The sequence below is a fragment of the Hyperoodon ampullatus genome, assembly GCF_949752795.1.
Source record: "Hyperoodon ampullatus genome assembly, chromosome: 19".
NCBI lineage: Eukaryota > Metazoa > Chordata > Mammalia > Artiodactyla > Ziphiidae > Hyperoodon > Hyperoodon ampullatus.
In genome coordinates, this window is record NC_136932.1 from 6,738,878 (window position 1) to 6,762,106 (window position 23,229).

The 23,229-nt window shown below is 57.9% G+C and overlaps 1 protein-coding gene across 1 annotated transcript; it reads right to left on the reverse strand.

The window, feature by feature from the left end:
• Window positions 1-5,598: 5,598 nt before the first annotated feature.
• Window positions 5,599-22,007, reverse strand: KCNH4 (potassium voltage-gated channel subfamily H member 4; the record flags this gene model as incomplete). The annotated part of the gene is made up of 16 exons (XM_079725608.1): window positions 5,599-5,994; window positions 7,238-7,311; window positions 8,075-8,181; window positions 8,447-8,799; window positions 8,980-9,018; window positions 9,683-9,927; window positions 10,629-10,878; window positions 12,468-12,667; window positions 13,100-13,294; window positions 14,328-14,535; window positions 17,613-17,770; window positions 18,071-18,314; window positions 19,090-19,214; window positions 19,341-19,487; window positions 19,808-20,041; window positions 21,932-22,007. The coding sequence occupies 16 exons, from the start codon at window positions 22,005-22,007 to the stop codon at window positions 5,599-5,601; spliced, it is 3,051 nt and encodes a 1,016-aa protein (XP_079581734.1).
• Window positions 22,008-23,229: the final 1,222 nt, after the last annotated feature.

Sequence of the window (23,229 nt, forward strand, 5' to 3'; positions counted from 1 at the left end):
GGTGGGGTAGGACTGGGGAAGAATACCGGAAGCAGAGGAGGAGTGCCACTGATGAGGATGCTAAAGGACCTGCACCTGGGCCACTGCTTGCTCACCCGCATGTCCATTCCTTCCACAGACAGACCAAAGGAGGACCCGCTATTAGGGAAGATGAGGCACATCGAATCCCAAGACCCAGCTCTACCATTTTCTAACTGTGTGATCTAAGACAAACTACTTAAATTCCTTCAGCAGCATCTCGAAAGTGGAGATACAATTCCCACAATCTCCCAGGAACACATGTGAGGAACACGTGTGAAAAGAACTGGGCAACTTTAGGCTGATTTATAAAAATTAGTTGTTACCACCCTTCTATAGGATAAAGGCAGAAGAAGACCCACTGGTTGTAAGAGGCAAGCGGGAGAGGACGGGCATCAGGGGGGAGGGGCTTCTGTCCCACACACAGCCCTCCCTCTCTGCCAAGCAGTGTCAGATCTCTGCTTGGACTCTATAATCTGTGGATGCCAGAAGTGGCCACCTAACCACTCAGGGCACTGGCGCCTTCCTGTCTCTCTGAAAGGGAGAGCTTCTCCTTCAAAAGCTTGCCTTAGAATCAGAGCTGGGAGATCAAGTCCAGACCAAGAAGGTCCCCTCGGAAGGCTGGCCAGCCTCATCCTGGGACTCCCAAAGAGTTCCAGAAACTACAGCCCACTACTGAGGAGGTAAGTTTGGTCAGAGACCAGTGGCCGGTGAGTAGGGGCACAGACTGACCAGATTAGAGAAACTAGGTTGGCCACAGAAGTCTCCAAAGAAGTCCACAGAGAGAGAGAGCTTGTGATTCTACTGCTGACTCTAACAAGAAACTTTTTTTTGTTGTTCCATAAAAAATGAAAGGTGTGCATCCCAGGCCTAGTTCAAAAGTTTGTAGGGGTCAGACACTGGTGATTGTCCAGAAGAGGTCAAAAAGCTCTCAAGACGAAACAACTTTAACACTTATAAGTAGCATCCAAGGGCAGTAAAGATGGCCCAGAACACTGAAGAGCTACAGAAATTCCCAAAGATTGCATGGGCTTCCCTCCCTTCCTCCACTGTAGATAGCAAGGGTCAGTCATGGCCTCAGAGTCAGGCTGCTCTCATTAAGGTGCAGTCTCTGGCCTGTACTTTGGCCACATAACAAAGAACCTCCCAGCTTGGTCTGAGACAGCAGCCATTTCACACACCTAAGTCCCAAGCAAGGGACAAGGATCAGATGTCAGTACGGGCTGTCTCTCGGAAAAGGTGGGGGGAATCAGCACTTTGTGGCATGTGTGGGAATTCCCTGGGCTACAAAAATTAGCACCTTAAGGACCCAGAGGTGCCACTGTGATATCAAGTTAATCCTCTGCAATCTACAACTTACTTGATCAAGCCCAGAAGGGAATGGAGATAGACCCTAGGACTAAAAGTGGTGTGACCTGTTGATCAGGGAGGTGAGCGTGTGTGTTTAGGGTGGGAAAGAGATAGCCCGGGGCTCTTCAGTTCCAGACTGCTTATTTTTGGTCTTTTTCCTCTTCTCTAAGGACCAACAGACAGCAGTCCCAAGAGGAGCAGTCCCTCTGAGGCAGCCTGGAACCACTCACGGGCTCTGGGAGGACAGGGCTGAGACGCCAGCAAGGGGGGAGGAGGAGGGGAGAGACATGATAATGAACGGGCAGATCCCCCCTGATCTATGTGGTCTGTAGCTAGGATTGAGCAAACCTCAGCTAAATTGTTCAGAGGCAGGAAGAGCCAGAGATACACTCAGAGAACGACACAACACAACCAGAGGACAGGGCTGGGGGCTCAGGAGGCAAGGCACGGAGAAGACAGCCCATTCCTAAAGAGTGACCCAGACTTTAAACTCTGCTGAGATCCTGGGTGGCTCTCTGGCTTGAGGAAAGAGAGGAAGTTAAGGAGTTGTGGGAGCGGTCTCAGCCAGGACCCCCCCACCCCACCCCGCCCCAGCCCCAGGAAATCGAGATAAAATTCCTCTAGGGCTGGAGCGACAACTGTTTTTGTGGGACGGGACGGGACGGGGCGGGGCGGGGGGGGGGGGCTGGGGACAAGAGAGGCGACAGACAACACTCCTGGCTACCTCTAAAAGAGAAGGGGGACAGGCTCCTTCACACCTGACAAAGATTCCTCCAATTCTGGGAGCAGAGGGAGAGGAACTTGGGGTCTCTCCCTCCCACAACCGGACCGGCACAGGCCAGAGGAGAGCCATAGGGGTTTCCCAAGGCTCACGAAGGGCAGGGAAGGGAAGGAAAGAAAAGATCTCCCCCGCTTTGGCTCGACGCCTGGGGAGCCCCTTAAGAGGGGGCTACGGGTCGGGGGAGGGGTCAGTATCCCCCTAAGCCAGGGTTGGGCGGGAGGGAGGGCCGCCCCGGAGAGGCTTCAACACGAACGAGACACTGCGTCCCAGGACAGGCACACTCACGGCGGCTCCGGGGCGGCGGCGTTACTTGGGGCCGGGGCTCGGACAGGCTCCGCTTCTCTCCCCCCAGCGGTGTCCCAGGCTCCGGCCTCCACTTCCGCCTTTCAGCCGCTCCGGATCCGGATCTCCGCCTCCGACCCGCCCCTCAATACTCCCAGGCGACTGACAGGGCGGAGAGGCCAATGGGAGGCACTCTTGGCCGACTCACAGGCGGTCCCGGCGTGGGGTGCGGGAGAGGCGGGAGAGCGCGCGCGAAGGGCGGCGGGACTTGTAGTTCGCAGCGTTGGGAGGAGCCGGTGGCCGCCTGGGATTTAGGCTTAGGGTGGAGCCGGCGGCCGGCTAGGCGGAGCCCGGCCGGGAACTCTTTAAGGCCGGGCCTGCCGACCGCGTCATCACGGATTCCAGGCACCCCGAGGGGAGGCGTTTGGCGGAGCGTTGCAAGAGTGCAGAAGGCTGTGTGTGCAGAATTGGGAAAGGAAAAACATGGTGTGAATGAATATGCACGTAAGGCCGCGTGGACCAGCCCTAAGCACTCGCTAACGCGGAGAAGCCCCTGTCCAAGCTTTCGGGCCAAGTCACTTCTGGGAGCCCGACTGTTGGGGACATTCTGAGATGACAAAGATGATGGAAGCGCTATAGAAAGGGCTTTCTGGAGGCTACAGGGTGGGATCACAGGGTGAGCTCTCGCTACTGCCCAGCCGTAAACCGGGACCCTCCGCCTTTGGCTCAACCCCAACCTCCGCCCCTGCCCCTGCCTCTCTCCATCCACAACCAGAACCGGCCCTTGTCTCTGATGCCAAATACTGAGCCAGACCACTTCTGCCTTGTCGCTCCCCATACATCCATAAATGCAGATTGGAACCACTTCTGTTTGTCCCCACTTTGCCCTTCCTATGGATCAGGACTATTTCTATTTTTTCTGCTCCCCTCAGTATGGATTAGGACCACTTCTGCTTCTGCCCGCCCCCGACCCCCCAACACAGACCAGCATCTCCTCTGCTTCTGCATCCCACCCCCAGGGACACTACTCGGAACCTGTATGGAATCAAAGCTCACCCTATAGACAGCTGTGGGCCTCGTTGCTATGACACCAGCCAACACCCATCATACTCTGGAGCCTGAGCTGGAGAATCGACCTGGCAACCTGTCTGGGACAACCTGCCACAAAGCCGCCCACATCTGGTCACCAGGGTGCCTCTTTCTAACATCCATAACACCCACCCCTGCAGTGATCATCAGAGAAGTGAAAGCTAAGAAAGAAGAGAGACCTTAGGAGAGCAAAGGGTATGGGGCAGAGCAGGATTCCTAGCAGGTTCTTGGCTGGTGACAAGGGCTTCCTCCAGACCCTGCTGTACCTAGCTTGCAACAGGTAGAGGATCGGTTAATGCAGGATTGGTGGGGAGTCCCATGGGCCACCTTTCCAGGACTGGAGGTGGACCTGAGTCAGGGCCCTTCCCACATACCGTGTCTGAATCTGTGGCTTTGACCAGGTGGGGGGAGGGTGGGTGTAATGGGCCCATAGTGATTCATTAAGGTTTCTGCCTCATCTCTGGGGCCTCTGGTGGCGTGAACATGGTGCCAAGTGGATTGGTTGGCACCTTTGCCCTCCTAGAGACAGCAACAGGGCCCTGGGGTACTGTGGGGGAGTGACTATCTGTGTAGGTTCCTCCAAAGCCCTGGGGCTATCAGACCAACCTCCAGAAACAGCCAGAGCCAAAAACTACAAAAATAAAGAGTTTATTTCCTATCCAAAAGTGAGCCCAGGGTGTTGGGTGGTAAAGGAGAGCTGGAGACCGGGGTGAATTTTCAAGAAGTCAGGGCCCTGAGTGAGACCATATTGGAAGGGGGAGAACAGGCGTGGCTGAGGTCTGGGGGTGGGGGGGTGGGGAGGAGTGCTGCTGGGACTGTTTCAAGTTGCTGGCAGCAGAAGAGACCACTTTCAGTGTCGGCCTGCAGAGAGACAGAAACAAAGATGTTGACAGGCCCGGGACCAGGGGTCGAAATAGACATTACTGGGCCCAAAAGGTACCCACTGGGGTAAAGGAACCTGGGAGCATACTCTAAGGCAGGGATTGCAAACTGAGATACCCATAGAGACCAGATAAAGAATTCAAATGAGGGAAGCTAGCTGGGTGTCAGGAGATGATCAAGGAATGTGGGGACTGCAAAGAAGTGGAGAGTGCAGGTCTCATCCAAAGAGGACAGTGGCCACCCAACACCAGCTGATTATTACCAGGTGCGGCGTTGGCCCAGGGTCGCCAGATCTCCCGAATTTGCTTAGAGAAGCTGGAATATCTGGATTTCTATGTGAACTCTCCTGATTTTCAATGTGACAACTCATTCATATTTTGAAAAAAATGCTGTGAGAGTCAAAGAATACATATCTGGGGTCATCGGTTCATTTCCGAAGTGAGCTGTGGGGTAAGGTGAGCCCCTCCAGCTTGGGCTGATGGTGGGAGGCCTAAGAAGTCTTGGGTTACTCAAATGTCAGCCAGGGGACTTCCCTGGTGGTCCAGTGGTTAGGACTGGGAGCTTTCACTGCTGAGGGCCCGGGGTTCGATCCCTGGTTGGGGAACTAAGGTCCCACAAGCCGCATGGCTCAGCAAAAAAAAAAAAAAAAAAGCCAGCCGGGATCTCAAACCTACCCCTCTGGAAGCAACATTGCTTTCAAAGTCTCCTGCAGAGACCCGGGGGCTGGGACAAAAGACCTCACAGTATCACTAAGCTACCTCTGCACTGGAATCTGCAATCCATCCCTCTTGCTGTGACACCAAGATCCTGCCTGCTCTTGCCTCAGTCTTCATTTCCCAGGCTGGATCTGGGGGCTTTTCCCTTCCCCTCTCTGCTCCCCCATCTCTACCTGCCTCCAGGTCCTGGGGAGAAAGCCAGACATCTCATCTGCCCAGCTCAGTGGGCACTGCGGTCCATCTCATGCCTGTTGGGTTCCACGGCCTCAGGTGGCTCCCCTCACAGAGGAGAATAGAGGAGGGTTTGGAAAAGGCAAAGGGTCAGAAGTGACCAGGCTTTGTTAAAAAGGTCAGAGAATCCAGAGCCAACCAGACCATCTGGTGGCTGCTAACCCAAGGCAGGAGGCCAAGGGGCCCAGCCCCTCCCTGGATGGCAGGCGTCAGTGCCCACCCCAAACAGGCCTGGGCCCGTGGCCAGGGTCAGTGGAACGTGTCTGACCTGGACCGGAAGCTGTGCCTCATGAGGCTTGAGTTCGGAGGTAAGGCCTCTGGCACTGGGGAGGGTCCCAGAGGGTCAGGCTCTGAGGGGTAAGGGGACAGCATGGAGGGTCTCAGGTCGGGGGGGGCAGCCCCCATCTCTGCTGTCCCCACACTGGCTGGGTAGTGGACCTCAGCGAGGGTAGTATCCTGGAGGCCAGGCAGTGGTCTGGACAAACAGGGAGAGATGCATGGAGGCCTCTGAGGTGGGCAAGGAAGATCTGGGGGCCAAGCCGAGACTGTTGGGTGGCCTGGGGGACCCAGCCTGGCCTGTAGCAGGTCCATCATGTGTCGAAGCTCCTGGCTAAGCTGAGACACTTCCCGGTTGAGACGGGAGATCTGTTGAAAACACATCAGATTGTCTCCCAGGTGCCATAACAATCACCACCCTCCTAGGTGCACTCCCTTCTACAGTTTACAAAGCTCTTTCATACCCACTTTCTGCTCATGGCCACCCTGAGAAGAAGACAGGACAGGGGTTATTTTTGTCTAGATGTAAATACCCCAGCCTCTTTCCAAAAAGGATTTGGGACGACAGCTATTGCTACTCCCCGCCACACACACTTTGACAAGATGTAGAAAAATGTGCTCAAAGAGGCCGCACAGCTGCAAAGTGACAGATGCAGGCTTACTCTCAGGTGATACACCACACGAGCTCAAGTGTCCATTCAACGTTTTTCAAATTTCAGGGAGTACAGAATCAACTGAAAAACTTGTCAAAATGCCAATCTCTGGGCCCCACCCCAGACATTCCAGATTGGGTGAAGCCCAGGAGTCTGCACCTTAACAGGTTCTCTGGGTACTGACGGACACCCAAGTTGGGGAACCACTGGCCTAGAAGAACCGCATGCGGAAGCAGGGCTGACCTTGAATCCTGCCGAACCGGGGCTGGCTCCGCCCCCAGCCTCAGGTCCCGCCCCAGCCCAGGTGCGCCCTATGGGATGCCTGCTCTTTATCAGAACCCAGGGAAGGCCCCCAGCACTCCCGAGGGCTCAAGGGCTTGACCTGGCTGCTTTGTGGACGCAGCTCTGACATCCCTGAGGGGGAGGCGGAGGCACAGCCTGGGCAAACAGGATCAGGGCTCTTTCGGACCAGGATTCAGACCTGAGGGTCCAGGTCCCCTGGGGTTGAAGGCCTGCTCGGCCTCCCTGTCCTCTGCCCCACTCGTCGGGGGAGGGGACCGGAAAGGACTGGAGCATGTGACTTAGTGGGGGGAGGGTCCCTGCAGGAGCAAATCCCATGGCGGTGGAGGGAGGAGAGGCCCTCTCTTCTGGCTGGACCACCTGAGCCAGCTGGAGGGATGGAAGTCGCCGTCCCCGAGTACTTACAGTGCGCCAGGGACTGGGCCAGGCCTGTGTGCGCCCTCACCTCTTCCTCACAAGAACTCTGGGAAGAACGTATGGATTTCCCCGTTTTCAGATGAGGAAGTTGAAGTTCAGGGTGATTGTGGGACTTGCCCAAGGTCTCCCAGCTAGTGTGAATATCCAAATCCAGGACTCTGGCTCCAAACCCTTTGAAATGCTCCTCTACTAAGCACCTCTCTGATCCCAAGGTTGGAGGGGAGGGGCCAGCCCCAACCCACCTCCTGGTTCAGCCTGCAGACCTTTTCCTTCACCTCCTCGGCCTCAGCGGCCACTTCCCGGCTGGGCATGGTCCCTGCAGACGGAGTGGGGAGAAGGGATGCTGGGTGAGTATAGGGAGCTCGAGTCTACAGCCTGGGCTGGGCCCTTCACTGCGCAGGCAGAGGGCAAGGAGGGAGGACGTTCCGGGGTCAGGATGCTGGGAAACCCAAGCTCTTCAGGATGGTTTCGTGGCCCTTTCACTTCCCCAGCCCCTCCCCACTCCACCCCACGGAGAAGCATGGAGCTTCTCTTTGGTATCTGTTTTGTTTTTGTTTTTTTTTTTTAGGCCGCACTGTGTGGCATGCGGGATCTTAGTTCCCTGATCAGGGATTGAACCCATGCCCCCTGCATTGGGAGCGCAGAGTCTTAACCACTGGACTGCCGGGGAAGTCCCTTCCCTTCGGTATCTGAACACAACTGCTCTTCTGGTCACACCTCTATACCTTTCACCAACTGCCTCGCTCCACCCCTCCAACTCCTGCCCACCCTTTAAGACCCACCTCTAGTGTCCCCTCCTCTAGGAGGCAGGGTTAGAGGCTCCCTCCTCTCCTACCTCAGAGCCCTGTTCTTTGTCTCGGTCACAGCACTTAGCACCCTGTTCTGGAATCGTTTATCTGAGTACACAGGTGTCTCCCCCACTAGACTGGAAGCTCGCTGAGAGCGTGGACCAGGTCTGGGTCATCTGCGTGTTCCTAGCACAGCACCTGGCAGCTGGTAAGCCCTTACTACATGTGGGACGGATGGATGGACGGCCGATGAATGGGTGACGTGAGCTGAAGTCCACTGCTGGCCCTTACCTGTCGGAGGGGCCTGTGAGTGAGGCCTAGGGTGCTCAGGCCTCCTGCTGAACCGGAACGTAGGGGCCTCTGCTGTGCTGCCAGAGTCCTCGATGCCATCCACTATCCTGGGACGGAGGCAGTGGTCATCAGTCCCACAGGGAGAGGGTAAGGGCCAGAGCACAGCAGGCAGAGGGTGAAAGGGGCTGCGGTGCCAGGGAGCTGGGGAGCAGCAGCCGCCAGAGAGGCGTGGGGTTGCAAGCCGTGGTGGACCAGGTAGGGCGGGGTGGGCACACGGCGGGGAGCACCGGTCAGAATGCTGGGGACGGAGCCCAGAGAAGGTTCTGGAAGCCAGCAGGGGTATAGGGAAGGCAGGGGAGGCTGGCGTCTCACCGGGGACTGAGGTCCGGAGGTCCAAAGGTTCCCAGTGGGGGAATGAGAAGCTGGGGGGGCTTCCAGGCAGCAGAGCCCCTGGGGAGGCCGTGAGGGGAGGGGCTGTGGCCCCGGCCAGCCAGGGCAGGGGAAGGGGTTGGGGACAAGGACGGAGAGGAGACAAGGGCTGAGAATGGGGGCAGCTCCTCCCCCAGAAGGCTGACCAGGGAGCCCCGGGGCCGTGCTGGGCTGAGGTGGGGCAGCAGGAGGGCCCGCCGGGGCCTGGGACCGCCTCCAGGCTCGGCCCCGGCCTCAGCCTCCGTGACGGAGGGCTGCGTCTTGTCCGAGGAGGAGCCCAGGCTTTCCGAGCGGGGCTGTGGGCAGAGGGGGCAGCTGTGACCAACAGGCGCCTTCAGGAAGCAACAGCCTTCACTGGCAGTTGCTGCTCCCCATCCCCTCTCCCTTCACCCTGGAGCACAGCCGCCAAGGAAAGGTGCCCCCCACTCCCGCGTTCTGCCACGCAACCGCCACCCCACCCAGGAAGGGTGCGTTACCTGGGAGAGACGAGGGGATCGGGAGAAGCGGCAGAGGCCCTGCAGGAACATGGTGGGGGGGCGGGGGGGCGGGGTTCAGGCTGACTCACACCTCCCGGCTCCCCCGGTGCACCACCTCCTAGTCTCACCCATCAGTGTCGTGGGGTTTGAGAATGCGGGGCCTTTTTGTGGAATTGAGTCAGAGATACCCCCAACTCTGACTCAGAGAAATCCTGAGTGGCAACATAAGTCTGAAAAGCAGTAAAAGACCAAGGTCTAAGGTGTAAACTACAGACTTGGCCCAGAGCCTAAACCAAAACAGGCCCAGGAAACACTTGGTGAGTGGAGAAGAGGAAGCCCCAGGGGATGAGGCCCAGTCCAGAGAGGGAGGGAACTGATGGAGGAGGAGCACACGAAGCAGGGGGGTGGGTCCTTTGAGGAGTCTGGAGTGAGGCGGAAGCGAGGACAACAGGAGATGGGTCAGTAGAGTTGGAAGTCCACGTGGTGAGCGATGGTCCATGGGGTTGGATAATGGCCCATGGAGTAGGGTCAGTGGGTTGGAAGACGTTAAGCATGGAAGGGACAATGGAAGGGGGCGGCTGGAGTTGAGAGGTGATGTTTTCAGGGTGGAAGGAATTCGTGAGGCTCTCTCTGGGGCTGGGGGGTGGTCTACTTTGAAGGAGGCGACCTCGGAGGAGGTGGAGGCCATAGGGAGTCTACATACATTGGTGTCAGAGCCCTGGCGCAGGTTGAAGGTGAGGTCCCGGGGCAGGCCAGCCCTGAAGGTAGCCCCGTACTCAGGATAGAGCCTCAGGACTTCAGCCAGCCCTCGGCTGCTCAGTTGCTGCAGGCCACAGTAGGTCAGTGCCTTCACGTCGGCGCTGGTCTTCAGCACGCAGCTTGGAGCCGTGCCCGACCCAGGCTCCTGCCCTGGCTCAGGGATATCTGCCCCAATCAGGTCTCCTTTTCCTGTGGGTGAGAGATGGGGACAGTCAGCTGGGGCAGAGGGACCACGAGGATATTAGTGGACAGGAGGGATGGTCAGTGTGTTTGAAGGCTGGCTGAAGGGGGGTCCGTCGATGGGACTGGTGGAAATAATGGAGTCGGCAGGTCAGTGGAGAATGACTGGTGAAGTTAGGAGACAGTCAACTGGGGATGTCAGTTAAGCTGGAGAAATGATCGATGGAATTGGATGATCAATAAAGAATGGCCAGAAGGGTCAGTTAAAGGGTAGAGGTCAATGGAGCTGAGGGTCGAAGGAAAAGGGTCAGTGGAGTTGGGAGCTGGTGCAATGGGAAAGGATCAGTTGACTAGGGGGACAGTCACTGGGGAAGGGTTGATGGGTTCAGGGATGGCCAATGGGATTAGGGGAGAGCCCAAGGGGTATGGTCTAAAGGGGATGGTGGTAGGGTGCCGGGACCAAGAGAGAGTACCCAGTCCCTAGATTCCTGGCCACTCCCAAGGCCTCTGGGGGAAGGTTCTGGGGAAGGGTTGATGGGTTCAGGGATGGCCAATGGGATTAGGGGAGAGCCCAAGGGGTATGGTCTAAAGGGGATGGTGGTAGGGTGCCGGGACCAAGAGAGAGTACCCAGTCCCTAGATTCCTGGCCACTCCCAAGGCCTCTGGGGGAAGGTTCTGGGGTAGGTAGAGGGTGGTGGTGGGATCCTCACCCAGGATGGCCAGCACCATGTTGTCCCGGAGCACCTCCAGTGAGCCGGAGCAGACATAGTAGTGCGCCTGCAGGGCGTCCCCGCGGCGCAACAGGTACTCGCCCGGAGCGCAGAAGGAAGTCTTGATGTGTAGGGAGAGAGCCCGCAGGCAGCCCCTGCTCGCTGCTCCAAACAGCGGCAGCTGCAGGATCTCCCGGTTCAGGTGCATAGCAATGTCAGCTCTCAGCTCGTCTGGGAAGTCACGCAGCAACTGCATAAGGGGCATAAGTCATTCTGGCCATCCCCCTGAAGCTGCTACTTGAGCTCTACAGATGTGCTGAGCTGTCTCCAAGGACAGAGCTCCGGCTACCCATTTCTGACCTTCAGGAAGACTTCTGTGTGTCTCACCTCAATTTGACTTGTGTGTGGACCTCCCAACCCAAGTCCCGGGCCAGAGACTAGGTCTTCTCCTGTCTGTCCACTGCTCACAGCTACACACACTGGTCACTCACACATCCTGGTTACTCAACCCCACGTATGCAAGGACCATCCCTGGTGGGTCAGTCTTCAACTGGAACTCAGGAGACTAGAAATCAGCTCTGCATAAATCCCTGTGGACTTTGGGCAATCCATTTCCTCTCTCCGGGCCTCAGTATCCCCACCTGTAAAACGCAGGGTTACACTAGACCTTGAATTTTACTAATGACCTCCCAGGGGCCAAACTTAATGTTCATGGTTCGGTTCCATCCTTGTCTTATGGAGCCCCTCGGCCACTCTGGCTTGCTTACCTCTCCCTCTTGTCCCCATTTCTTCCCCAGGCTCCTCTTCCTCAGCTGTCTTCTCACTGTCCACACTCTCCCTGCATCATGGCAAGCAGCCAGGACTTCTACCTCCCTGTGAGCCCGGAGCCCTATCTCTGGGTCCAGACCTGTATTTTCAACTACCCACGGGGCAACGTCCACCTGGATCCCTCATAGGCACCACACCCTCATCGTGGCCCAACCCTGGACTCTCACTTTCACCCCTAAGTCCAATCTTCCTCCTGTAATGCCTCCATCCCACCCTTGGCCAAAACCAGAAACCTGGGAATCGCTCTGAGCTCCTTTTCTGCAACGAGCGCATCACCAAGTCCCAAGGCTCCTGCTCTCAGAAATACCTCCTGGGTCTGCAGGCCACTCCCCAGCCTAAAAATGTGGCAGGATAAAATCTAAATCCAAGGCCATCCATGAGCTGGGCCTGCCCACCTCCCCAGCCTGGTCTCTTCCCTCCTCTGTCCCTCATCCCTCCGCAGCGCTCACACACCCTCTCCTGAAGGCTCACTGAACTATTTTCAGCTCACCCTGCTCTTTTGCGTCAATATTTCCAGACCTGTGTTCCTACTGCTCTTTCTGCCTGGAATGGCCTTCTGGCCCCAGGCCAAATTTCTTCTTGTCCTTCACGGTGTCCCCTCTTCTGTGACATCTTCCCTGCCTCCTCTAGGCCCAGACACAATGAGGGCCCCACTGCACCAAGTCCCTCGAGTACAGTCCCATTCACAGCGTAACTATTTGTTTACCCGTCTGCCTCCCTCACCAGTCTGGTGCCTTCCTGAGGGCAAGGGCTGGGGGTAATCGTTCCCCAACCCCGTGTCCAGCACAGAGACTGGCTGGAAGCAGGTGCTCGAAAATGGTGGCGGAAGGGAGCATGGCATTAGCCATGTGTAGAGGAAAAGGGATGTGGATTCCGGTGGGTGCGTGCCCTTGTGAACAGCACCTCGTCTCCCTGCACCCCATTTGCCTCCGTCCCAAACGCTGGGAGGCAGCGACCCCTTTCCCACTTTACCTCCGCGCGCTGGGTACCACCGGGAGCCCCGCGCACTACCTCGTTGGCGTCGATGCCGCTGTTGACTGTCCACGTGGCCTGGAAGTATTCGAGCATGCGCTGCTTGAGCGGCCGGGGCAGGCGGTGCACGCGGATGAAGTCCTTGAGGTCCTTCATGCGGCTGTGGTAGAGGGAGCGGCGCGAGTACATGCGCTGGATGATGGCCGTCACGTTCCCGAACACCACCGCGTGCATCAGCGCTGCGGCGCACAGCAGGCAGTCAGGGACGGCCACCCCTCCGGCCTCCTCCCCCCGCAACCCCCCTGCCCTGGTTGGGTCTCTGGATTCCTGGGGGAGGGGCAGGTGAACCAGTGGGCTCCTGTGTGCCTAGGTGCTGGGTTGGGGCGGGGAACAGAGGTTGGTCCTGAGAGGGGTCAGACTCGATGCTCCTCTCATGCCCGCCCACCCCATGAAGTCATGAACTTGGGCTTCCCATTCCTTTTGCAAGAGACCCTCCTGTCTGTGGCATCCCCCGAGGGCCAGCACGTAGCAGGTGCTGAGCAAACACCTATGAATAAATGCACGAGTGTCTGGTCGTGGGTGGAGACCTTGCCTTCCCTGGGCCTCAGTTTCCCCACCCGCACGCTGGGCTTAGCAGGGCCACCCCGGGGGTTTGGCAGGCCCGGCCTCACCGCCTATGAGCATCGTGCAGATGGAGAAGATCTTCTCGGCGTCAGTGTTGGCGCACACGTTGCCGAAGCCCACGCTCGTGAGGCTGCTCAGCGTGAAGTAGAGTGCAGCGATGTAGGCGCTGCGCCGGGACGGGCCACCCGCAGAGCCGTTGACATAGGGCACCTCCAGCCGCTTGCCCAGCTCGTGCAACCAGCCTAGGGGGTGGAGGGATGCAAGGAGTCCCGGCTGCGCGAGCAGTGGAGAGTGGGGTTTCCTTGAGCTGCCTTCACTTGACCTTGGTCGAGTATTTACAGAGGCGAGGGGAGGTTTGCACAAGAAATGCAAGGAGCAGCCGGTGCCTGGGCCTCCCCACGGTGAAGTGGTTACAGTTGCACTTCAAGGCTACCAACTCCCTACACGGCTGACTGTTTAGGGGCCCCTTCCAGTCCCTAATAGTTTATTAAGTGCTTCCTGTGTCCCAGGATGCTGGGACTTGACCCAAACATGCTCCCTGCGCTGGTGGAACGTACAGTCTGGAGGGGAAAGACATGAAATAAATCATAACAGGTGGAAAGCAGCTACTAAAAAGGAAGTATGTCTTCGGGAATCATAATGGGTTAGGGAGAGCCAACCCAGTTTGGTGGGGGATATGGTTCCTGAAGGCCTCCCTTAAGATAGAGCATTTTAGTTGAGACCACAAGGATAGAAAAGTGGCTTAGGAAGAAGGAAAGAGAGAGGATTCCAGAGAGGAAAACACATTCAAGGCCCAAAGTGAGAAAGCAGTACATCCTGGGTGCTGGAGGGAGGCCAGGGTGGCAGCAGCAGAGGGGGCCTGGGAGGAAGGGAAGTCAGGTAGGGGTGGAGAGGGCTGCAGGACCATGTGCGGTGTGGGCTGAGTGTGGACTTTATTTTGAGGGCAGTGGGGAGCCACCAAATGAGTCCTGTCCGGGGTACTTAGCCTCTGCCCAAAACCCCTTCCCCACCTTCAGAGTGCTTCCCATACTGTATCTTGATTGCCTGTCACTGGTCTTGTTCCCCTGCTATGCTGTGAGTCCCCCCAAGGCAGAGCCCATGGCTTCAAATCAGTATTCCCAAGCCTGATCCGGCAAGGAGCTCATGCATGTTTATCGGATGAGTGGAGGAAAGTGGGGTAGGGGTGGGGATCCTGGTGGAGGTGTCAGCTTGGGGGCCCGCGTGGACAGGGCAGGTGGATGGGTGGTCAGTGAAAGCCTGCGGTCAATGGCTCACCGATGTCCCAGAGCAGCGGGTCATTGGCCTCCATCTCCCGGCGCCCGACGACATACCAGACGCAGGCCATCCAGTGGGCAAGGAGCGCAAAGATGGACATGAGCAGCGTGAGAACCACGGCGCTGCACTGTGAGTACCGCTCCAGCTTCTGCAGCAGCCGTAGCAGCCGCAGCAGCCGCACTGTCTTCAGCAGGTGCACCAGCGACGTCTGCGGGAGCGAGTGCGGTGGGGGAGACTGTCAGCAGGCCCCTCACGTCCCTTGCCAGCGCCTTGCCACCAGATGCCCCGGAGCTAGCGGAAGCTGCCCCAGGAAAAGTATCCCTGCTGTGCTGAGAAGGTGACCAGGAAATGCAGGGGGGGAGAGGGTAACACTGAAACTAATAATGGCTAACGGTAAGTATTACGTGTGTCAGGCACCGGGCTAAGTATTTGTGATCCTCGTTTAAGAAGTATGCCGGGCTTCCCTGGTGGCGCAGTGGTTGAGAGTCCGCCTGCCGATGCAGGGGACACGGGTTCGTGCCCCAGTCTGGGAAGATCCCACATGCCGCGGAGTGGCTGGGCCCGTGAGCCATGGTCGCTGAGCCTGTGCGTCCGGAGCCTGTGCTCCGCAACGGGAGAGGCCACAACAGTGAGAGGCCCGCGTACCACAAAAAAAAAAAAAAAAAGAAGTATGCCTTCAGGGCTTCCCTGGTGGCGCACTGGTTGAGAGTCCGCCTGCCGATGCAGGGGACACGGGTTCATGCCCTGATCCGGGAAGATCCCACATGCCGCGGAGCGGCTGGGCCCGTGAGCCATGGCCGCTGAGTCTGCGCGTCCGGAGCCTGTGCTCCGCAACGGGAGAGGCCGCAACAGTGAGAGGCCCGCGTACCGCAAAAAAAAAAAAAAAAGTATGCCTTCAGTCCAATTATCATCATCATTTCCAGATGGCAGAGGAGTAAACTAAGGCTCAGAGAGGCTACTACTGACTTGCTCAAGGTCACAGACCAAGGAAATGATGGAGCTGAGACTCACATCTGAGATGACACCGAAGTCCGTTTCGTGCTCTACTGCCTCTTAGCACCTCAGCTGGTGAAAGGGCAAGTCTGGGTCAGAAGCGGGGCAACAGACAGAAGGATCTCTGGCCCTTGCTCAAAGTCCCCAGGGTCCCAGGTACAATCAGCTGTGGACAGGGGAAGGTTTAGGGACCTTGCCCCTTGTGGGTCAGCTGCAGGTAAGAGGGTCAACCGAAATGTTGAGCAGGGATGAGGGTGCTTGGGCTGTGAGGTCTCAGCCCTTGTGGGGTTCAGTGAGGGTTGATGGAGCTAGTGGCACCTAGTAAGGGGCCTGTAAACGTTAGCTAACGTTACCACTCTGTTTTCCTTGTGCTTTGATTAGCCTTCCAGTCTTAGATGATGAGCATGTGGGGGCTTATCTTCTTGCTACTCTGGGTGGGGCAGCTTGGAGGCTAGGGCTGGGGGCTCTGGGGCAGCATCTGGGGATCTCGGTATGAAGGCCCTTCACTGTCCTTTCAGGGGCCTCCAGGAGAGCATCCCCCATAGCCCTGGCCCTACACAGCTCCTGAGTCACTGCCTGCCATTTTCTCTAATTTTAGGCAAGGGAGCTGGAGAGGAGGTGGCTTTGATTCCCCCACATGGACCCTCTCCAGGGCTTAATGCCTGCCCCCAGCTTCCAGAGCTCCTGACTCCAACCTTGAGATCTTCAAGGCTTCCCTTTGTCACCTGGCCCTGGGCCCCGCTCCCTTGGGGGAGCTCCCTTGTCTCAGGCCTGGCTCCTCCAAGTCCACAGCTCTGCTGGTGCCTACCTGTCCTCCGTCTCCACTCGGCCTCGCTCCAGCCCCACATTGCTCCTCCTCCCCCCTCATGCCAGGCCATCCGCTCAGGTACCCTGGTTTCCCGGGAAGCAGGGTAGCATGCTGGAAAGAATACCAGCCCAGGAGTCTAGAGACCTGGTTCCAGTCTCCTGCCTGCCACGGCTAGCTGTGTGACCTTCAACAAGCCACTCAACCTCTCTGAGCCTCTGCATCTGCCTCTGAGACAGAGAGATACGAGAATCTGCCCTGAAGGGTTACTGTGAGGTTCATATAGGATGATGCGTGAAAGAACTCAGTCAACTGCAAAGTGGTCCTGAACGTACCAGAGGAGGGGGAACCGCCTGGGGGGCGGGGGGTGCACTCAGGGGAGGGGTGGGGAGCCCTGCTTGGAATGGCTGGAGCCTCAGGGCAGACACACCCACACGCACGTGTGTGGGAGCGTGCACACACGTGTACACAGCCAGGAGAAGAGGCCCACAGCCCGTTGGCGGCTAGTTAAATCCGGCTGCGTGTAGGTGGTTTCCCGCTATAGCTGAGGGTGGCAGGGAGAGGAGCACACGGGGAAACGGCTCTCCACCTCCCCACTCAGCAGCCAAGGGGGTCTGGGGACACAGGGTGGGACTCCCTCTCCCTGGGTCAGAGAAGACCTAGTATCTGCCCGCTGGGTTCAGAGCTGACCACCTAGGGCGCCTCCAGGCAGTCCCCCGGGAGCCGGGAGGATGCAGGTCCTGGGACGCTCCGCCTCCAAATCCGCTCCGCAGCCTCTACCTCCCTGTCTTGGCTGACTGTGCTCCCCCCACATGCTCCCTCTTCTTGTCTCCTGCCAGCCAGGTCGTAGTCTGTCGAAGGTCTAGTTCTGCTCTCACCTCCTCCCACAAGAACCCTTCCCAGACCACCCTAGCCTCTGCCCAACTGCCATGCTTTGGCTTCCTAGGCACTGGCCAGATTTCAGATCATTTTTGCAGGAGCCCACGTTCCAGCCTGGAGCTCCAAGGTCGGCCAGCTCCGTGCCCAGCCCCCACGCAGCAATACCTTGGTCCCATCTTGCACTCCATTCAACTCTTCTGTTCCTGCTGTTCCCACCAGCTTAGCTACCGAGAGGCTGAATTCTTATCACTTTTCTCCACAGTGACCATGCCACACACAGTGCTTTGCAGACAGCTAAATGCTCATCCTTGGTTTGTTAAATAGAAATGTGAAAAGTGCCACTCATTTGGCTTCAGACCAATGCCGCCTTGGTAGCCCTACTTAGCTTTTCATTGGTCGCAGCTTCCCTCAGAGATTGTGAGCTGAGCCCCCCAAGAGCACAGACCCTCTCGGACCCTTCTCAGCTTCTAGCGCTGGGCTCTGCCCATCACAGATGCCTGACAAATATTCGCAGATGACTGAGTCTGGGACTGAGGTGGGTCCCTTGATGGGAGATGCTGTGCTGAAGTTGAGCAGCTAGGCTGCAGGGTGGGACAGGGACCACTTACCACGGTGATGTTGAAGACGTAAAGCAGGTCAAAAGGCAGAGCAGCAATGAGGTCAACAAAGAACCAGGTGGCCAGATAGTGGAGGCCAATGGAACGAGGAGCAGAAACCACTTGGCCGGACTGGGACACATAGGTGGTGCGGAAGTTCAGGATGATATCTGGGGGTGCGAGAGGCTGTTACGAGGGGGGCCTTGGCCAAGGGCAAGAGACTCAGAATGGAGGTGGACGCAGGAATGGGGAAGAGGCATTGGGCTTCACGCTGGTCCTTAGGGAGGAGAGGTCTAAAGGCTGAAGTCTCCAGGGGTCAGGGGTCAGGGCTGACGGATCATGAGGACTCAAAGACCCAGAACTGGGTAGGCTCTGACTGCCTGGGTCCTGCAGGCCCAGGATGGAGCGAGGCTTGGATGAGTGGGTCCCTCCAGCCCACCAGCCAGGGTACGCAGGGCAGAGCGTCTAACCGAGGATGAAGAGCATCTCCACGGCGATGTCGCTGACGAGGGTGTGTCGGGAAGTGATGGGGGTGTCGTCATCATCCGAGAAGCAGACATTGTAGGGGACGGTGACCGCAACGTAGAAGGTGGCGAGGAGGATGAGGCCGTCCCAGATGGCCTTGGGCACGCTGTAGTGGAGGAGGAGGCAGCGGGACCCCCCCACGGAGGCCACCTTGTATTCGGGCACTGATGGCTTTGGCTCAAACACGTTCTAAGGGGAGAGGGGTGGCGGTTGGGGACACTTGGGGGAAGAGGGGCCAAGGCTGGGGGGAGGGGGAGGTAAGGAATGGGGGAGGGGAGAGCGGGCACCGCAGGCGTGACCACGAGAGGAGGTGGAGCGTGCAGGAGAGGGGCTCGGGGCTGGCACCTGACACCTCCTTCCTCTGCCAACTTACTGCTCAGGCCCCCTTTTGAATCAATCATGGTTTTTGTGGGGGCAGGTATTTCTAAGGCTTGACCTTCACCTTGCTTGAGAAGGTGATTATGACAAATCAGGCACAAGCCCTGGCTTGAGAGGTCACTAGCTTCTCCTTCAAGTTCCCTCTTGGGTTCTAGGGGTGCAGTGGAGGATGAGTATACCCCAGGGATGAGGGGAGGATGGCATGCTGCACCCCATTCGCTGTAGCCATAACACACTGCACAGATGGTTGGAGACCCGTGGCTTCATCAGGGTCTTAGGCGTGGTACACAGGGCTAGATGCCAGGCCCCCAGTGGGGGCTTTCTCCCTGGAACCCCAGTTAGTGATTTTGTGCCCCCCTGTGACATCATCAGAGCAGGGTATTGGCAATCACAAGGAAGCAAGGGAGATGGGGATGGAAGGAGATGTGGGGGAACGTGGGATAGAGCAGAGAACCATACTTGAGAAATGGACGGACAGAGGAAAAAGCCTCTGGAGGGGGATCAAACAGACAGAGAAACAGGGACACAGTAACAAGGGTGCCTCAGAAACACGGCTGGAAGATGCTGGGGTGGAGATAGGACTCACATTGGTTTTCATGCCTCCCCGGCCCCGGCGGCCAAAGTGGCCAGTCAGTCGGTGTAGGACAGTATGGCTCTGCCTCCTGGTGGATCGAAGTCTCGAGCTGGCTCCCCTCCTGCCAAGGGACTTTTCTGTTGGGAAGAAGGGTACGGAGATAAGTGGGGGCGCATCCCGTGAGGCTGAGTAGGGAGAGGTCTTCTGCGACCCTGGGCAAGGACTTCTGATCATTCATGCCTTCTCCCCAGGCTCGCAGTTACCATGATTACTGTCGCTGTGGCCTCCTGGGGGGCCAAGTCCTGGGCCTCCGCTCTGAGTGATGTCCTTGAAGGAAAAGAGGAAAAGTACAACCTCCCCCATCTCATTCTTGATGGGCATCATGTCCAGGAGGCACCAAAAGGCTGAGCCTGTAGGTGTGGAGAGATGGAGGGAGAGGGTGAGCGGCCCACGGCATCTCCTTCTCTCTCATCCCCCTTGGCTCCTGGGCATAGTCAAAGGGCCTGGCCAAGGTTTAGTGCTGGAAAGAAGCCCAGAGATTATGTCAGCTATCTCCTTCACCTTCCTGATGGGAGAACCACGGCCCAGAGAGGGTCAGGGATGCACTCAGTGTCACACAGTCAGCTTGTGGCAGTGTGGGGACCAGCACCCAGGCTTCCACTGTGCCAAGTGGACTCTGGCTAAGGCCTGTGGTGTGGGCAGGAGTGCAGGGCAGGCCAGGCCCCCTCACCATCCTTTCGGTAGAAGCAGATTTCAGCCCGGTGCTCCTGATGGCCCTCCAGGGCCTTGTGCAGCCTCTGCAGGGCTGGCTCACTGGTCTCTGGACCGTAGAGGAAACGGCAATTGCAGGTTTTCTGCATGACCTCAGTGCGGCCGTAGCCTGTGAGCTCACAGAAGCCGTCGGAGCAGTAGACAATGGGAAAGCCCCGTGGGCCCTGTGTGTTGGCCAGCAGGAAGTTGCTGTCTGTGGGAAGAAGAGGTCAAGGTCAGGTCAAGGCCAGGAGGAGAGCTCACCTTCCAGGTGGGCCATACCTCCCCCAAGCTGTGGTCAGAGATCCCAGAGCCAGAAGCTTCCCAGGCTCCCATGTGATTCCTGGATCCCCTTTGGGATATTCTGGAATGAGAGTAAGAAGAGACGGAGCAAAAGGACAAGGACTTAAGGGTGGGAGAGTTGGGAGAGGGACTACTAGGGGGCTGGAAAAGGAACCCCAAGAGGTCATGAGGTTCATCCTCCTGCCTTCAAGCTGGTGAGCTGTTACTGTAGGAGGCAGCACAGCATGGGAAGGGCATGGGCTCCAGCACCCACCTCTGCCACTTACTGACTGTGTAACCTTGGGCAAGTTAATGAACTCTTCTGTGACTCAGCTTCCTTATCTGAAAACTGGGGGATAATATATCTTCCTTGCATGGTTGGTGTGAGAGTTACATGAGTTACCTGGGAAGAACAAATCCTGGCACATAGTAAGTGTTAAACTGAGAAGGTGAAATGATGGCCCACATTTGCCCAGCTTTCAAAGCGCATCCATAGCCACTATCCTAGCATCCTATTAGAGAGTGAACAGGGCAGAGATTCTGGTGATATCATGCCCATTTCATTGACAGGAGACGCAAAGGCAGAGATTATCCAAACTCACAAATCTCCTTTGTTGGGGGAGGAAGACAGTGATGAGTAGCATCCTTATTCCCTGCCTTTCAGGAAAGGTCCTCTTTTTAGCATCCCTTAGCTAATTTCAGAGGGTCTGTCCCAGTGCTCAAAGTCCGACAGGCTTGAGCAATGAAGGTGTGGCTCCAGCAACCCCAGCAACAGAACCTGAGCTGGCTCCCTCCAGCTCCAATGGGTGGGAGGCCTCAGGGGGGCTCTGTGGGCCATCTAGGGACAGTCTCAGCTGAGGGAAGGGATCTGAGACACAACCAGTCCTGGGGCGCTAGGAGGGCTGAGCGTCTGGGGGTGGAGCGGCTGATGGGGATACTGCAGGAGCCTGGGAGGCGCTGGGCCCTGGGCAAGCAGCCTCCTTCTTCCATCCCAGGCCTGTTGCCTGGGTGATGGGCGCTATGGAAACAAGGGAGGTGTGTGTGGGTGCGGGGTGGGGAGGCGGGTAGGGCCCCGGCGGCTCGGTTTTCGCCCTCAGGTACCGCTCCCCCCACCTGCCAGATCCCAGCCAGGGTGTCCCAAGTGGGGCAAGGGGAGATCTCTCAGTACCAAAGTAGGAAAAGGGAACGGCGGGAGAAGAGGCGGGTAAGGAGGACTGCGGCTGTCCAAGGTGCTGAACCTGGAACCCAAGCTGGGATGGGGGTGTAGGCAGTTCCCTGTGTCACACAGACCACCCCCCTCTTCCTGCCTCACCTCCCTCAGACACAGAAGCTCTACGGCTCGGGGGAGCGTGACCTCAGTCCAAGCTAGGTCCTGCCGAAGTCTGATCTTTTCTCTCTTTTTTCTTCTGAGGGAAGTGCATGCTGGAGTCTTCTGGGAGTAGACCCCAGAGCGTCTGCCCATTTCGTCCCACCTCCGCGTCTTGGATACCCCCTCACACGCCTCCAGCAGAGCTCAGCCCGAGAGTGGGCGGCTCCAAAGGACTCTTCTCCGCTTTGCCGCACAAAGAGCCTTTCCTGCTTCCAGTCACACAACCCCAACCTTGGCCCCGCACACACTCTTGGTCCTCGCCCGCCTCCCCTCCCAGGGCGCTCCCAGTCCTGTTCCTTTACCGCGGCTTGGCTCTGGGAGTTCCTAGACCCTCAACTCCACTCTCTCTCCTCCCCTCGGGTCTCTCTCACCATATCCAGGAGACCCGCGCCAGCGCCGAAGGAGACTTGGCCCCTAGCTCGAACCCCCAGCCTCAGCCTCCGGCCCACTCACGCGTGCGGTCGAAGCGGGTGGCGATGGTGTCCAGGAAGGTGTTCTGCGGGGCCAGTAACCCCTTCATGACCGGCATGGCCTCGGGGCGCGGGCTCGAGGCGCGGCGCCGGGGGGCGTTCAGCGCGGCCGGGCCGGAGGGGGGGCGCTGCCGGCGAGGCCGGGGCGCCCCATGCGCCCGCCTGCCTCCTCCCCTCCCTCTCGGCGCCGCCGCCGCCGCCTCTCTGCTCCGAATCCAGCAGCTCTCCGCTCGTCTCGGCGCCGCCTCGGTCCCCCCCACCTCCCGACGGGCCAGGTTCTTTCCCCGGGGCTCGGCCCGCGCCCGCCACGTGGCCCCGCACGGGGAGGGGCCACCAGAGGCACCCTCACCCCTCTCTGCTGCTCTCCTCCCGGTGGGGAGCGGCCCACGCGTGTCTCTCCCGCAGAGAATTCGGGACACGCCCACCCGGAGCCGAGGCTCCAAGAGGTGGGGCAGGGCTTGAATGACAGACACGCCCACCTTCCAGGGTGGCCACGCCCCCACGCGTGTTTCCCTGGCTCCTCCTTGTGTCTCCGCCCCTCGGGTTTCCCCGCGCGCCGCCCACCCTGGGAATCTTGTCTGGTTCACAGCGCCGCCTGCTGGAGTTGGGGTATTTCGCAGCACCCCCAGCTCCCTGAGCTCCAGTGTGAGACAGCAAGTGTTAAAGAGGCTAGTTTTGCCGGTGGAAGATCGATGGGAAGGCAGGAAACTCAAATTCTAGAATGCACTACTTAACCCTCACCTGTGCCTCAGTCTGCGTAGGGCACCCTGGCGAACTCTGCCTCTAAGCTCAGCAGTGTGGATGAAAAGAGCTTTGGAGTCCACCGGGTAGAAATCCCAGCTCTGCTACTTACTTACTGTGTGACTTAGCTTCTCACTATCAGCTGTAAAATGCAGCTAACAATTTTTACCTCGTATGGTTGTGAGAATTTAATAGCATAATGCATATCTTTGGCACACAATGTGTTGGAGAGCAATTGTCTCCCTATTCTCCCTCTTCCTATCACCCTGATTTAACCCTCCTTCTCTCTGCTACCATTTAGGTGGAAGAGAGGCTAGAAGCAAGTTTGGGGCTGAGAAAGATAGTTTCAAGCTGGGCAGTCAGTTTGTAAATCTCCAAAGGTGCTCTGGTGGATTTGGTTTTCCTTCTTCTCCAAAACGAAATAAGTGCAGCAGCAGGAAGGACCCAGGTGAGACCAGACACAGGACTTTTTCACTATGGAAGCAGAAAATTACTCGGGCAGCTGAGTGTGGTGGCTTAGGGTGGCTGCTTGCCAGAACA